The following is a 16,215-nucleotide window of genomic DNA, read 5'->3' on the forward strand; positions in this document are numbered from 1 at the left end:
CAGACTCCGCCCTATTATCATAGCTCCTCCCCTGAGTGATGGACACAATGTCTCATAAGTGTCTGTTGTTGCTGTAAAAGTGAACATAAGAGTCTTCATGTACTCCCAGCATCAGAACCACTGAAGACACAAGCTGAACTGGTAATCTGGAATACCGGGCCTTATCCCGGTGGGCTGACGCACTTTGGGGCCGATCAGGGGCGGACTGGCCATCGGGAGAACCGAGCGGGCCGGTGGGTCGGTCGCGAAACGGGCCGAATGGGCCACGATAAGCTAAAATGAGCCGCTGTGTTATGCGGTACGGACCACAAAATGGTGTCGTGATATGCAGAAAAGGACCCCCCCCCCGCTCAACTTTTGGGCAGTTGCTGTGTAAAATCCCGGGACGATTTCTCTTCCCAGTCCTGCCTGAACTCCGGTATTTACTCTGTCAGTCATATCGGTTCTGATTTGTTGTTGCTGTAGTAACCGAAGCACCAGCTGTAAAGGCACAGCCCTCTTCCTGAAAGGGGGGCGGGGAGCAGCAGCTCATTTGCATTTAAAGAGACACACACAAAATCAGCGTGTTTTTGATTCCACCCAAAAAGAGGCGTTTATAACATGATATAATAAATGATCCATGAGCTGAAACTTCAGACACATTCTGGAGACACCTGAGACTCATATGACATCTTATAAAAAGGGACATTAAAGCTCTCCATTAAAAATTCAGTTTTAAAAAGAATTTGTGTCTAATATACAGATTCCTGTTGAAGAATCCTGAAGAGAGCTCCACCAATCAGAGCAGCCGCTGTTACCATGACAACGGAATTTGCTGCAATAGAGCTCAGCAGCAACCCATGAACCCACTCTTAAACAACTATTATATTTGTATCTATCTGAAAATGTTGCAGTAAACTTAAAATATATTGTTTTTACTCATAAATGTTGTATATATTGCACCATTGTTTTTAATTCAAATATGCATTCACAATGCTTCATGAGTAGTTATGAAAACAGTCTTGTACTATGATTATTTATTTATTTTGTTCAAATCAAAGTTTCACTGTTGCACTCTATAGTATGAGGTATAGACTGAAGTCAGATCTGAATCTGTTTCACACAGACATGAGAGGTCACCTGAACTATCCACTGCCCTCCGTCTATGTGGAGTGTCCTGATCAGGATTTCCCACTGGATTTCCAGGAAGCCTTCGGGTTCCTCGATTTGATGGACAGCAGTGCATCAAACCAGGTGTGTTCCTACCTGTGTGTTTCTTAACGGCTCTGTTTAAAACCTTAGTGAGCTGCCTTACTGTCTACCTAAGCCTAGTTACCTTTTAAAGGGACAGTGCACCCAAAAATGAAAATTCTCTCATCATTTACTCACCCTCATGTTGTCCCAGATGTGTGACTTTCTTTCTTCTGCAGAACACAAATGAAGATTTTTAGTAGAATATTTCAGCTCTGTAGGTCCATACAATGCAAGTGAATGGTTACTAGAACTTTTGTAGCTCCAAAAATCACATAAATGCAGCATAAAAGTAATCCATACTTCTCCAGTGGCTTAATCAGTGTCTTCAGAAGTGATATGATAGGTGTGGGTGAGAAAAAGATCAATATTTAAGTCCTTTTTTACTGTAAATCTACACTTTTACTTTCACATATGACTCCAGTGGATTAATCAGTGTCTACAGAAGAGATATTGTAGGTGTGGGTGAGAAACAGATCAATATTTAAGTATATTTAAATATATAAATCGTAATTTGTTATTCGCGTTCAGATGTGAAAGTGAAACTAAACAGGCACCACTTGTGACTTTCAGATGTAAAAGTGAAAGTGGAGATTTAGAGTATGATAAGGACTTATATATGGATCGGTTTCTCACCACACCTATCATATCACTTCTGGAGACATGGATTAAACCAGTGGAGTCATATGGATAACTTCTCTACAACAGATGCTTACAGTTCTTACCAATTGGGTCTGATGTTAGCATGTTGCTAAGCTAACAACGTAATACTCTAAAAAGCCAAAAATAACAAACAAAAATACATACAGTATATCCCACACATACGTTAGGTTAAATTGTGTATTTTAATAAGATGGAAGTACTTTCCATCAACTTTATTTTTGAACATCATGCATAAATGTTACTGAAATATGAGTACTAAAGAGTATTAAGATGGTGTAATTCAGTGGCAAAATTTTTCACACCAAACGCAAGTCTTCGCCTTTTTTAGTCTGCAAAATGGCTGAAATCACTGACAGCATATTTAAAACGCACATTTCTCATGACTCGCAGTGTCCCGGCCCACACGATTGACTTCCATTGACCCCATTGACTTCCATTGACTTCCATTGACCCCATTGACCTCCATTGACCCCATTGACTTCCATTGACCTCCATTGACTTCCATTGACCCCATTGACTTCCATTGACTTCCATTGACCTCCATTGACCCCCATTGACTTCCATTGACCCCATTAACCTCCATTGACTTCCATTGACCCCCATTGACCTCCACTGACTTCCATTGACTTCCATTGACTTCCATTGACCCCCATTGACTTCCATTGACCCCCATTAACTTCCATTGACCTCCATTGACTTCCATTGACCCCCACTGACCTCCATTGATCCCCATTGACCTCCACTGACTTCCATTGACTTCCATTGACTCCACTGACTTCCATTGACCCCATTGACTTCCATTGACCCCATTGACTTCCATTGACTTCCATTGACCTCCATTGACCCCCATTGACTTCCATTGACCCCATTGACCTCCATTGACTTCCATTGACCTCCATTGACTTCCATTGACCCCCATTGACTTCCATTGACCTCCATTGACCCCATTGACCCCCATTGACCTCCATTGATCCCCATTGACCTCCACTGACCTCCATTGATCCCCATTGACCTCCATTGATCCCCATTGACTTCCACTGACTTCCATTGACTCCATTGACTTCCATTGACCCCGGCAAGACACTGAACCCCAAGTTGCTCCCAATGGCAGACTAGCAACTTGCATGGCAGCTCGGCTGCAATGGGTGAAAGTGCTTTGAATACCGTTAAGGTTAAAAAGGCGCTATATAAGTGCAGACCATTTACCATACCTACATTTTTGCAAAAGGAATTTCACGTGGCTCATTGTACGTATAGCGTCAGTTTGATGAATGAACACTATGGGTGCTACAACAACAATCACATAAATCACATAAACTGGCAGATTATCAGTTCATAAACACTTACTTTTCACCTGTTTCCTCACACAATGTTATCTTATGACATCTAAACACTTTTACTGTAATGCATGACATCATCGACTGCATTTACAAGCTTGTTTGAGTCATAGAGCGTTGCACTCGTGATGTAAAGTCCATACGTGAACCCAATGTGCCACTGAAGCACCATAAAATAACGCAATCTCAGAGTTGATTTTCGGACACTATCGGTTAGGTTTAGGTTTAAGGTTTAGGGTAGGGAGGTCGTTTTTGTTGATTTAAAACCCGATAGTGCATCCAGCTACTCTCTCATTGTGTCTCACTGTATTGCAGGTGGAGTTTTCCGTAGAGCCACCCTGTTTTGAAGAGGAAGATGAGGAAGAGGAGGATGAAAACAAGGACAGTCAGGCTCTCTACTATGCATTGCAAAACCACAGTAATGACTTTAAAGCTCCTGCAGCCAAAAGCATCAGTCCGACGTTCACACGTTCGCCTCTACCTGGCAAATCACATAGCTTACCTTATAAGTCCCGCCCCTTCATGCCCGCCCTGTCATTATCCTCGGATGAAGAATACAGCCCCGTTGATGATGAAGATGATGATGATTCTGATAAAGGATCTGAATACGAGGACATGTTTTGTCAAAGTCTACCCTCAAGTCGTGATTTTCAAGGTCTTTCCTGGTCATGTCCACAAACATCCGCCTCCACAAACAGTGAGGTTGATGTTCACTCGAGCAACCAATCAGAATGCTTAGATGAAGCACACAGAATACATCTTCCAGAGAGCGGGAAAGATGCGCAATCCATCAGCCAATCAGAAGACGTGATTCTTACAGCTACCACAATGTTAGATGACAGCGAAGAGCATCTCAGCTCAGACGTGACAAAGATGATCAATCCTCAGATGGATGAAGAGAGAGAATCAGAGGATGTGAAGGATGATATGCACGCTTTAACGTGAGTACCTGAGGGTTTAGAGCAGTAACTGTGTTTTTTTTCGGGGTGGAAATCATGGATTTAACCAGAGATAAACCGATAATCGGTTTGACCGATATCTTTACGGTTACTCGCCTCAATCTGGGTGGCGGAGGACGAGTCTCAGTCGCATCCGCGTCTGAGACCGTCAATCCGCGCATCTGATCACGTGACTCGTTGTGCATGACACCGCGGATACTCGCAGCATGTGGAGACTCATGCTACTCTCCACGATCCACACACAACTCACCACATGCCCCATTGAGAGCGAGAACCACTAATCACCACCACGATGAGGTTATCCCATGTGACTCTACCCTCCATAGCAACCGGGCCAATTTGGTTGCTAAGGAGACCTGGCTGGAGTCACTCAGCACGCCCTGGATTCAAACTCACGACTCCAGGTGTGATAGTCAGCGTCAATACTTGCTGAGATACCCAGACCCCCCTCGTTCCTCCTTTTATTTAAAAAAGCACAAATCTGTGTTCCAGTGAGGCACTTACAATGGGAGTCAATGAGAGTCAATGCAAGTCAATTGAGGTCAATGGGGCCAAATTTTGGAGGGTTTAAAGGCAGAAATGTGAAGCTTATAATTTTATAAAGGCACTTACATTAATTCCTCTGCAAAAAATTGTGAATTATTTGAGATGTAAAGTTGTTTCAATTGTCATTTTAGGGCTTTAGTGTTTTTTGACATTACATCGTCATGGTAACAAAGTTGTAAAATTGTCTATAACTTTCCACAGATGTGGTCAGTAAGTGATTTTAAGACAGTAAAATCATGTTAACACACATATTGTTTATGTCTTGTGTCTATACTTTTGAAACAGTATTTTAATGTTTACAGATTAAACCCCATTGACTTGCATTGACTCCCATTGACTTGCATTGTAAGTGTCTCACTTGGACACCGATTTGTGTCGAAATTAATTTGGTGGTAATCAACATTATGCCACAAAACGCTGTCGATTGAGATTAACTTGCATTCAACCCCAAACATTCCTTTAAATTTGTATTAATTTGTGTAATATTTTACTTTTCAATGGCTACAGGGTAGAAGACAACCCAGAAAGTGAGGCCAGTGAAGAGGACACATATTTTGGACCGGACTCGACACCGTCTTCGCCAGAGCCCAACCAGTCTGAGACCAGCATCACTGTCCACGATGAGCCAATCCCAGGACAGTTTCCAGATGTAGAGACTCAACCGATGCTGGATGCAGACGGTTACCAAGACAACACGGCGAGTGATGTCATAACCACTGGCGACCTCACCGCCACGGACTCCGCTTCATCGGCTACTCAAGATGAAGTGATGACAGATCCACCGCCAGAGGAGGAAAAAACGGTTTTGGGCGACTGTAAGATGAATGAGGAGATGAGGAGATCAGAAGAAGATGAAACGGAGGAACAGAAGAAGACAGAGGAAGCTACGGAAGAAGGGACGAATATATTGGAGCTAAAAACGACAGAACGTGACGAAAAATGGCGAGAAAATGAAGAGGAAAAAGCTCAAGAGATGGAAGAGTTTGCACCCTTCGATGAAGTGGTTCAAGATGCACCTGTAGAAGGATGCAGTGATGAAAAAGTAGAACAAGAACGAAACGATTTAGAGGAAGACGACGGAGAAAAGACAAGCAACGTCGGAGGTTCTGAGGAGGACGCCAACGATCAATCAGACATAGTTATGGGACGTTTGTCTCACGAAGAGATATTTGAAGAAAAAGAGGATGACTCAAACAGAGGTGACCTCGAACAGTCCACATTCAAGCATCAACCAGACGAGGCTCCATGTGGAAAAATGGACAAGAAGATGGAAGAGGAGGCAGTGATCCAAGACGTCGGGTTGCCACAGAGTCTCGTCCCAGAGCTGGCGAGGGCGTCAAGCGCTCCCAACGATTCTTCATGTCAAGTGGCATATCAGGCGAAAGCCGTACCTGTCGTCCCACCCAAACCACAAAACTCCAAACTCACCACGTTCACCCTCAGACAACACCACCAACATTCCCAGTTAATGGACATGGATGGGCCACACGTCAATCCGGACGAAATGGACAAACAGTACGCGGACAGCGACAACAAACAGAGAGAAAACGAAAAAGAAGGGCAAACGTATGAAACCGCAGAGAACTGTAAGAAACAGTCGAAGGAAACCGTTGTGGCTGGGATGAGTCGGGACGATGGGACAAAGCAAGAGAGGGATAGGCCGGTGACTTGGGATGGTGGCATCGATTGGAGGGAAGATGTCGTCAGGGAAACGGAGAGAGAGGTGAAGAGGAACAGCGCTGCCAGCGTGTGTTTTGATGAAGCCGTCGCTCGTGCCACAGTGAAGAGGAGCAGGGAGAGAGAAAACACAGACAGAGTATCAGGAGTTCAGAGGGACCGAGAGAACAGAAGAGACGGATCCAAAAACAGAGAGAAAGAGGACGAGAACAAAACTGACTAACATAAACGAGGGGCGCATGTATGTGTCGACTATTGTGTGCAAAGAACGGCAAGCAACGAGTGCACTCATATTCGACTTAACGTCCAGTACCAATCCCAGTGTTATCATGAATCAAAAGGGTTTTTAATTAAAATAATCATAGCCTGCCTTTCTGGCTTGTTCTGTCGCAATATTCATACAGTCACCCTAACGAACTATTCATCTGAAGTACGAGTATTCATTCATTATTTAATCAATGCTGTTCATTTTCAGCCAGATTGTCAAAGTTGTAGCGGTTTAATGTAATGATCATTGTAATGTTTGTAATAAATGTTAAAGGAATATTTTGGGTTCGATACAAGTGAAGCTCAGTCAATGGGGTCAATGGGGTCAATGGAAGTCAATGGAAGTCAACAGAAGTCAGTGGAGGTCAACGGGGTCAATGGAAGTCAATGGAAGTCAACAGAAGTCAATGGGGTCAATGGGGTCAATGGAAGTCAACAGAAGTCAATGGAGGTCAACGGGGTCAATGTAAGTCAATGTAAGTCAATGGGGGTCAATGGGGGTCAATGGAAGTTAATGGAAGTTAATGGAAGTCAATGTAAGTCAATGTAAGTCAATGGGGGTCAATGGAGGTCAATGGGGTTAATGGAAGTCAATGGAGGTCAATGGTCGTCAATGGGGTCAATGGAAGTTAATGGAAGTTAATGGAGGTCAATGATGGTCAATGGGGTCAATGGAAGTTAATGGAAGTTAATGGAAGTCAATGGGGTCAATGGAAGTCAATATAGGTCAATGGGGGTCAACGGGGTCAATGAAAGTCAATGGAAGTCAATGGGGTCAATGGAAGTCAATGGGGTCAATGGAAGTTAATGGGGTCAATGGAAGTTAATGGAAGTCAGTGGAAGTCAATGGGGTCAATGGAAGTCAATGGAAGTTAATGGAAGTCAATGCAAGTCAATGGGGGTCAATGGAGGTCAATGGCGTTAATGGAAGTCAATGGAGGTCAATGGTCGTCAATGGGGTCAATGGAAGTTAATGGAAGTTAATGGAGGTCAATGATGGTCAGTGGGGTCAATGGAAGTTAATGGAAGTTAATGGAAGTCAATGGGGTCAATGGAAGTCAATATAGGTCAATGGGGGTCAACGGGGTCAATGAAAGTCAATGGGGTCAATGGAAGTCAATGGGGTCAATGGAAGTCAAGGTCAATGGAAGTCAATGGAAGTCAATGGGGTCAATGGAAGTCAATGGGGTCAATGGAAGTCAATGGGGTCAATATTTGGAGGGTTTAAAGGAAGAAATGTGACGCTTATAATTTTATAAAAGCACTTACATTCATTCTATTAAAACTCATGTATTATTTGAACTGTAATTTGATTTTAAATCAGTGTTTTTAGGGCTGTTTTAGGGTTTAAGTGCTACATAGTCATGGCAATGAAGTTGTAAAATTGTCTTTATCTCTCCACAGATGTGGTCAGTGCGTGATTTAATGACAGTAAAATCATGTTCACACACATATTGTTTATGTCTTGTGTCTATACTTGTGAAACAGTATTTTAATGTTTACAGATTAAACCCCATTGACTTGCATTGGAAGTGTCTCATTGGAACACACATTTGTGCCACAAACACTGTTGATTGAGCTTCACTTGTATTGAACCCGGAATACTCCTTTAATGCATTAAACGGGACATAAAAGGGGCAACTCAGGGAACAAATACAATAATAAATAGGATGCAATCCTTTATGACAGACAATCTGTTTCTGTTGTTGAATACATTATGCCCACACGTTATGCCTTATCAATTCAATAAAGCAGAGTTTTCTTTATGTTGTTTGCTGTTTTCATTTTTATTACAATGTTATTATTGTATACATTTTATTTAGGTGCCTATATGTGCTTAAACAATGCACGGTAGACTATAAAATGACTGTCCGGCAGGACAACTTTTGCCAAAATAATCTCAGGTGTGCAATCTGTGGATGTTGGAAGATCTGTGGTGAGTCAATACTTATTTTGTGTGTTAACTGGGCAAGCTCACGCGGTTCGTGGTCAATGTTAAGAATCTCAAAATGGTCAAAATCTGTGTATATGTAACGGATAAATAATAAAAGAAAGAAAGAATTAATGACAGTAAAGCACTTTTCAAAACAGCAAAGTTTTCCTGATCCATGAGGTCATTGCGTGTAATGCCTAAAGATTGATTTTGATCTAACATTTAATAACGTTTAAAATGTTGCCAATTTATGTCGCCGCTGGATTCTCGTGGGCCCACCCTCCTCCAGTTTCATTCTTCCCACAAGTGCACTATGAGCTCACGTGATGGTGGAGGGCACCTTTTGCTGCCCGGACCCGATCCTTCAGCTCGTCCTTCCTCACTACCCTTGACGGCGGGGTGGCCGAGGGTTATGCCACGATTCTCCAGGTGGATAAGGCGATCGTATGCCCGCTGAGCACCGCCACCTGGCGGAATCGGCCGGCACTCCCTTCCCAAGCCTGTAGGACGATGTTGTCTCTGGTGACGAAGCCTACAGTGCTGCCGGTCAGGCCCCCTCCGCCCTGCACACCATGGCCCTTCTACAAGTCCACCAGGCCAATGCGCTAAGAGATCTGCACAAGGGTAGTTCTGATCCCGATGTGCTGCAAGAACTGTGCTCGGCGACCGACCTCGCCCTCCGAGCGACGAAGGTCACGGTGCGAGCCATCGGCCAGACGATGTCCACACTTGTGGTCCAGGAGCGCCACCTGTGGCTGAACCTGGTCGAGATGAGGGAGGCGGACATGGCACGTTTCCTTAACGCCCCCATCTCCCAGGCCGGCCTCTTCGGCGACACCGTCGAGGACTTCGGCCAGCAGTTCTCTGTGAAACAGCAAACGGAGGCCATACAGCACATCTTGCCCCGGCTGCCTGATGAGCGCGCTCCCCTGTGGTGACTCAACTGGCTCCATCCCAACTCGAGCCTACCACTCGCCCACTGCGTAGAGACGCCCGCAGGAGAGCAACGCCCCCGCCAGTCGGCCGGCCACCAAGACCCCTAAAAGGGCTCCCAAGCGTCCCTGAGAAGGCTACCTGAGGAAAGAGCCGACTGCACGAACCCGGGAGATGGTGTACAAGCCACTCCCTCCCCCGGTGGAGGGCCGGGAGGTAAATCTTTTGTTCCCTTCTTTTCTGTTCGCCGTACCCACATTGTCAAGAAAAGAGCAGTCTCCTCTCTCCTCAAGTTAGACCCCCGACGTTGCCGGTCACCGTCCACATAGCCACCAAACGCCGGGCATGTACAGCATGATGAACGCGGCCCCCTGCCTTCTCGTGCCCAGCTGCACCACACCCATGTCTCCGGCTGGCCGCCAGCAATGAGTCTCGAGGATGCCCTGAGAGGCCTTCCTCCTTGGTCGCCGATGCGCCTAAAGCCGGACACACGGAGCAAGGTAAGTGCTTCGAGGTCCCCGTTAACGCTCCCACCTCGGGTCGCAACACTGCTTCCCGAAGCGGCTTTTCTATAGAAACCAATCCACACTTTTTAAAACCATTAAAACGTGGATTTAATCCACTACGTAATGGATGTCTGTGATGTAGTAGATTAAATCCTCTACGTTGTCACGCTACAGTCCGCAGTGAGGAAGAGAGGACCACTTGGGATTTTACGGGACGGGTGGCAACCCTTCTTGGGTCTATGGAGGAGCTGCTTCAGTGTGCTTTATAAACTGCTTTTGTGAGGAAACAGCTCACTTAATGAATTTACCGCCTGTCTGCTAATCTTCAACATGTTTTACACTAAACAACCCTTTTGTGGTGAACCATGTCTGGAGTCTATTATGATAAAATGGCTGTTTTTAAGTGTTTAACCCTTGTTTGACCTTCAGGTCATTTTAGTTTTTTCGATCATTTGTCTGTTAATGCCAACGGCATATGTGTGTATTTTATATACAATATATTTTATATTGTGTGTATTATATTTCAACATCAGTTCCTTTATTACATTATAACACACTGAGTACACAAAATAGTTACACTCAGGACAAAAATGTCCCCTTTGAAACCCATTAAAACTATTTTTGCAATAGTTGATCCCAGTGTCATTAAAGCATAAAATCATGAATTTTATGATGTTATTCTTTCATTCTGGAGTCCTCGCTTCAATATTTACCATTTTTATAATTTCCACCAGATGGCGCCATTCCTCATGTTAGCCAATGGAGCAAATACAAACTTTTCTCCTATTCTCTGTTTACTGTATTATAGAGACCTGCAGGACAACTGAATACATGATGCAGATACAATTGTGTGTGTGTGTGTGTGTGTGTGTGTGTGTGTGTGTGTTGGTATGCATGTCGAAGTGTGTTTTACATTTACATATTTGGCAGACGCTTTTATACAAAGTGACTTACAGAGCACTTATTACAGGGACAATCCCCCCGGAGCAACCTGGAGTTAAGTGCCTTGCTCAAGGACACAATGGTGGTGACTGTGGGGCTCGAACCAGCATCCTTCTGATTACCAGTTACCAGTTATGTGCTTTAGCCCACTACACCACCACTCAATGTGGTCAATGGAGGTCAATGGAAGTCAATGGGGTCAATGGAAGTGTGTGAATGCGTGTGTGTGTGTAAAACAAACTCCCATTTAAAGGGTTAAAATCCTGAAAAGACAGTAAAAGTGGTAAATAATATTAATATATAATATTTTTGTCCTCTAAGGTCCTGAGTGTGAGTTATGCATCAAAATCAATTGACATATCCCAGACTGTGATAATATTATTATTATAAATAAAATTATAATCATTTATTTTAATAATAATAATTCCTCTTAGCATTTAGTGTATGAAAAATAAAAAAATGTTGGTAGGGGGCGGCAAGATGGCGGCCAATGTGGGTGATCTTTCTTGTGGACGTTTTAGTGGTGTTTTTTCCAAATATTTGTTGATGGGATAAATTCATTGTCATACTTTATAGACTACATGAGTTTTACATTGGATTGTTAACTAAAAGATAGATTTTGGAATAGTTCCCCCTCGGTCGAATTTCGATTTCCTCTCACAAAATGAAACCGAATAAGGACAACAGCTCTGGTGGTGCCATTAAACGAAAAGAGAAGACGAATTCTAAAACATCGAATTCAGTGGAGACACAAAAAACTCAAGATGAAGGGATAAGTGATGACATTGAGATGGCAGATCACTCATACTCGTACACCTTCGAGAAAGACCTTCAGCGTATGCCAGATATAGATGACACGCCAGAAAAACCTCGTTCCAAAAAAACTAAAGACGAGCCGTCGCTTCTTGAGATGCAAGAGAACATTGTAACTCTCTTATCCAAGAACATTAATGAGAGTTCGGGGCACCTGGAGAATCTGATTCGAGAAAATACGCTCAGCATTGCAACCCTGAAAAAGTCAATTGACTTCACGCTGAATGAAGTTAAGGACTTAAAAGACGAAATGAAAGTGGTGAAAGAAATCACTAAATCACACGAGCAGAAAGTTGCTGAGCTTGAACGAAAAGTCAACGAAGCTGAAAGATATCGGCGGAGATGTAACTTGAGGCTGCAGGGTGTTCCTGAGAAACCGGATGAAGATCTCAAGCATCTGGTGATTGGAATCTGTGGTTCAGTTGCTCCAGAGCTGAAGGATAGATGCCAGGTTGATGTGGACATTGTTCATAGATTGGGTCGGAAAGAACAGGGCAGAAGCCCAAGAACAACGATTATTCAGTTCACGAACAGGTCTACTCGGGATCTACTCTGGAAACGGGCGAAGAACTGTGAATTCCTTCAAGCGTTTGCGGTTTACAGAAGATTTAACCGCGCTGGACGTGGAGAGGCGAAAACTCTTGTGGCCCACGGTGAAAGACGCCAGAGAGAAAGGTCGTAAAGCTGTTTTTGTGGGGAGTAGAGCCTTTGTTGATGGCGTTGAAATTTTCCCCAAATGAAAATAAAAGTTTGGTTTTGGTGGTTTCTGTCCAAAGAATAAGCAATACTATCTGAAAGAGAATGGTAGAGGGGGAGTGAGGAAAAACTAAATAAAAAATAATAATCTCCCAGGTTAAATTGTAAACTAATAGGAATTATGCACCCTTTGAGTTACATATACCTTAGCTCTTAAGTTTTTGTTTTTGTTTTTTTTTTCTTTCTTCTGTACTTGTGATTGTTAAAAGTTCATGTCGTTATCATTTTGTTCCTTTAAGGTCAGGGGTATTCGAGATTTAACTAAACGAAAGGCTGTTTTTTTGTATTGCAAGAGATATACTGTAGATTTTTATTTCTTACAAGAGACTCATGCTTGTTCTTCAGATGTGAATTTTTGGAAGTCTCAATGGGGTAGTGAAATTTGGCATTCTTTTGGAAGTAATCACTCAGCAGGAGTTGCAATTCTAACAGGTTCATTTAAAGGTCAAATTGTTAGTAGCAAAGTCCACAGTGGGGGTAGGTGGATAATTCTAACAGTATCCATTGATGGGAAGATGTTTTTGTTAGGTACTGTATATGCCTCAAATATTCACAAATATAATGTTGATTTGTTCTCTGATATTGAAAATGAGATTAATAAGGTTAGAGAAAGATTTCATGATGTTGAAATTATTCTAGGTGGGGACTTTAATATTGTCTCAGATGTTAAGATGGATAGAATTCCTATTCCAATTAGACCATCTGCAACTGATTCAGAGTTATCTGGATGTTGTGATAAATTGGGGGTAATTAATATATGGAGATTTAAACACCCACTTTTGAAAGAGTACACATGGAGTAATGGGGATGGGTCTAAACAGTCAAGAATTGATTTTTGGTTAATTTCTAATTCATTAGAACAAAATACAATTAGAGTGTCCATTGAACCATCAGTATTATCTGATCACAAAATAATTGATCTTCTCATTATATGGAATAACGTATCTTCATGTAAAGGCTCTAAGACCTATTGGAAACTTAATAATAGATTATTGGAAATTGATAGTTTTAAACATGAAATTAAGAGAATAATACAAACATATTGGAATCAAGCTAAGCAGACACATTTATACTGTAAGAATTGGGAGTTTATGAAGTTTCAGATTAGACTTAGTGCAGTTAATAAAGGCAAAGAAGTTGCAAAATCTAATAGATCAAAGGAAGAGGAAATGATCTATTTGTAACATCACTGATAATAATAATGACAGGAACTCTAATCTGTTAATGAATCTGCAGGCTGAGTTAGATAAATTATATATAATCAAAGCAAAAGGAACATTTGTTAGATCACGAAGACGTTGGTTAGAAGAAGGAGAAACTAATTCCAGATACTTTTATAATCTGGAGAAAAGGAATGGAGAATATACATCTATTAGAAAGCTTAAAGGGGTCATGACATGAGAAACCAAATTTGCCTTGATCTTTTGGTATATAAGAGGTCTTTGTATCATTAAAACGTCCTGCAAGTTTAATATTTTAAGACGTCCTCCCCATTCTAAACGAATCATTTATTTAATCAAGCTCAAAATACAGCTCGTTCTGGATTCATGGTTAGAAGTGACGTGACGGTTAGAAGTGACGTAACAGCGTTTGCATATGACCGCCTCCAGCACAACATAACTACGCTTTAAGCGCAAGACAACTACGCTCATTTCGTATCGGCGTGCGCCTCACAAGTGTTCAGTCGATGGACAGCGAGCTCTGACAGAGACTACTTGTGCACAGGAAAATTACGATGCCACACAGATGTGCTGTTCCTGGCTGTGGTCAAACAAAACCTCTGAATAAGCTGCCGAAAGATCCAGACGTCAGGGAAAAATGGATGCAGTTTATTTTTTGCGGACGTCCCAGTCACGGCAGTGTTAACTTAAGCGTTTGTTCTGTACATTTTAAGGATGACTGTTTTGAGAACAAATCTCAATATGATGCTGGCTTTGCCAGAAAACTGTTGCTCAAAGATAAGTCCGTGCCGACTATTCTGGGAACAACGACGACGCAAACTGTAAGTAATCTATTTTAAACTTTAAACTACTTTTTAAAGCGCAATTTCATTCATTATGAATAATCACAGTGTTTTTACTTAGTTTACTTGCATACTGTTCTGGCTGGGGGCGTCAATAATTGATACATAGGCACTGACGTTAGCCAATCATAACAGTGGGCGTTAACACTGAAGTCTTAAATGGAAAACGCCCCCAAAACAGACTGTTTGAATCAGAGGATGAGAAACAGGGTGGGAAAAGGTCATAAATCACTAGATTTTAAAAGTTTTTCTTAAAAAAAAATATATTAATACTATAATTGCACCTAAGGGAACATAATAATACAATAAAAAACCCATGTCATGACCCCTTTAATATTAATGGCCATGAAACACAGGACCCTGTTATTATTTCAAAATATGTCTCAAATGTTTATGGTAAATTATATTCCAGCAGTGCATGTTCTGTAGACAAAATAGATGCATTTTTAAAACCCCTAAAACATAATATAGATAGTATCGATGAAGAATTTAAAGACCTTTGTGATCAGGAAATATCCATTTTAGAGATTAGAACAGCTATAAATAAACTTAAATTAAACAAGTCCCCTGGAAATGATGGCTTAACTGCTGAATTTTTACAAATATTTCAAGATGATCTAGTTGAATTTCTGTTAATGGTCTTTAAAGAATCTATTGATCAGGATGTTTTGCCACCCTCATGACACAAGGTCTAATATCATTAATTCAGAAGCCTGATAAAGACCTATTATTACTAGATAATTGGCGACCTATCACCTTAATTAATAATGATAGTCAAATTATTGCTTCCATATTCGCTGAAAGGTTAAAATCAGGATTAGAAAGTATTATTGATGAGGGGCAGTCGGGTTTTATAAAAGGAAGACATATTTGTAATAATATTAGACTTGTATTAGATCTCATAGATTATAATGAAATTATCAGTGAAAATAGTTTTATTCTGTTTGTCGATTTTTACAAGGCCTTCGATACAATACAACATGACTTTATTTTTAAAATCCTTGAATTTTTTGGTTTTGGGGACAAATTTCAAAAAGTAATCAGACCCCTATAATAAGATTAATAGCTCTGTAAAACTGTCATATGAAACTTCTCATAGATTTGAAATTAAAAGGGGGATTCGACAGGGCTGCCCCATTAGTCCATTGCTTTTGTTGGTTACACAAGTTATGGCCATTCATATTAAGAAAGATACTTTTCGTGGTATCAGAATAGAAGATGCAGAAATTAAATGCACACAATTAGCCGATGACACCCTTTTCTTAAGAGACTATACTGAAATTGAAAAAGCAATTAAGTGTCTGCAGTTCTTTTCATCTGTATCTGGTCTTTCCATAAATATGAATAAATGTGAGCTTATGGCACGAGGTTCCTGTAATTTTACAGCAGTATGCGATATTCCCGTGAAAGAAGTTGTCAAATATTTGGGGATCAAGATAGCTAAAAATATGGAAGTCAGAAGTGAGTTAAACTTCACTCCTGTCATTCAATCATTTGAAAAATAAATGATGAGAGATATCTCTTTAACTGGTCGTGTGTTACTGGTTAAGGTTTATATTGCTCAAGTGTTAGATGTACCCCCTCTTTAATTAAAATGATAGACACCAAACTTTTTAGATTTATTTGGAAG

The 16,215-nt window shown here is 41.5% G+C and overlaps 1 protein-coding gene and 1 long non-coding RNA gene across 2 annotated transcripts in view; one reads left to right on the forward strand and one right to left on the reverse strand.

Annotated features, from left to right (window-relative positions):
• Positions 1-8,430, forward strand: part of LOC127645835 (rho GTPase-activating protein 31-like) — a 31,040-nt gene extending 22,610 nt beyond the window's left edge. Inside the window, exons 12-14 of the mRNA XM_052129518.1 lie at positions 1,106-1,233; positions 3,546-4,171; positions 5,243-8,430. Coding sequence (XP_051985478.1) covers positions 1,106-1,233; positions 3,546-4,171; positions 5,243-6,635 — 2,147 coding nt within the window. The 3' untranslated portion in view covers positions 6,636-8,430. The remainder of the gene's footprint in view (positions 1-1,105; positions 1,234-3,545; positions 4,172-5,242) is intronic.
• LOC127645841 (uncharacterized) lies at positions 2,742-3,521 on the reverse strand. The gene is made up of 3 exons (XR_007970814.1): positions 2,936-3,521; positions 2,846-2,885; positions 2,742-2,786 (listed from the first exon to the last, which is right to left on the reverse strand). It is a non-coding gene; the product is annotated as an uncharacterized LOC127645841 (long non-coding RNA).
• Positions 8,431-16,215: the final 7,785 nt, after the last annotated feature.

This window comes from Xyrauchen texanus, chromosome 6, assembly GCF_025860055.1.
Source record: "Xyrauchen texanus isolate HMW12.3.18 chromosome 6, RBS_HiC_50CHRs, whole genome shotgun sequence".
Taxonomy (NCBI): Eukaryota; Metazoa; Chordata; class Actinopteri; order Cypriniformes; family Catostomidae; genus Xyrauchen; species Xyrauchen texanus.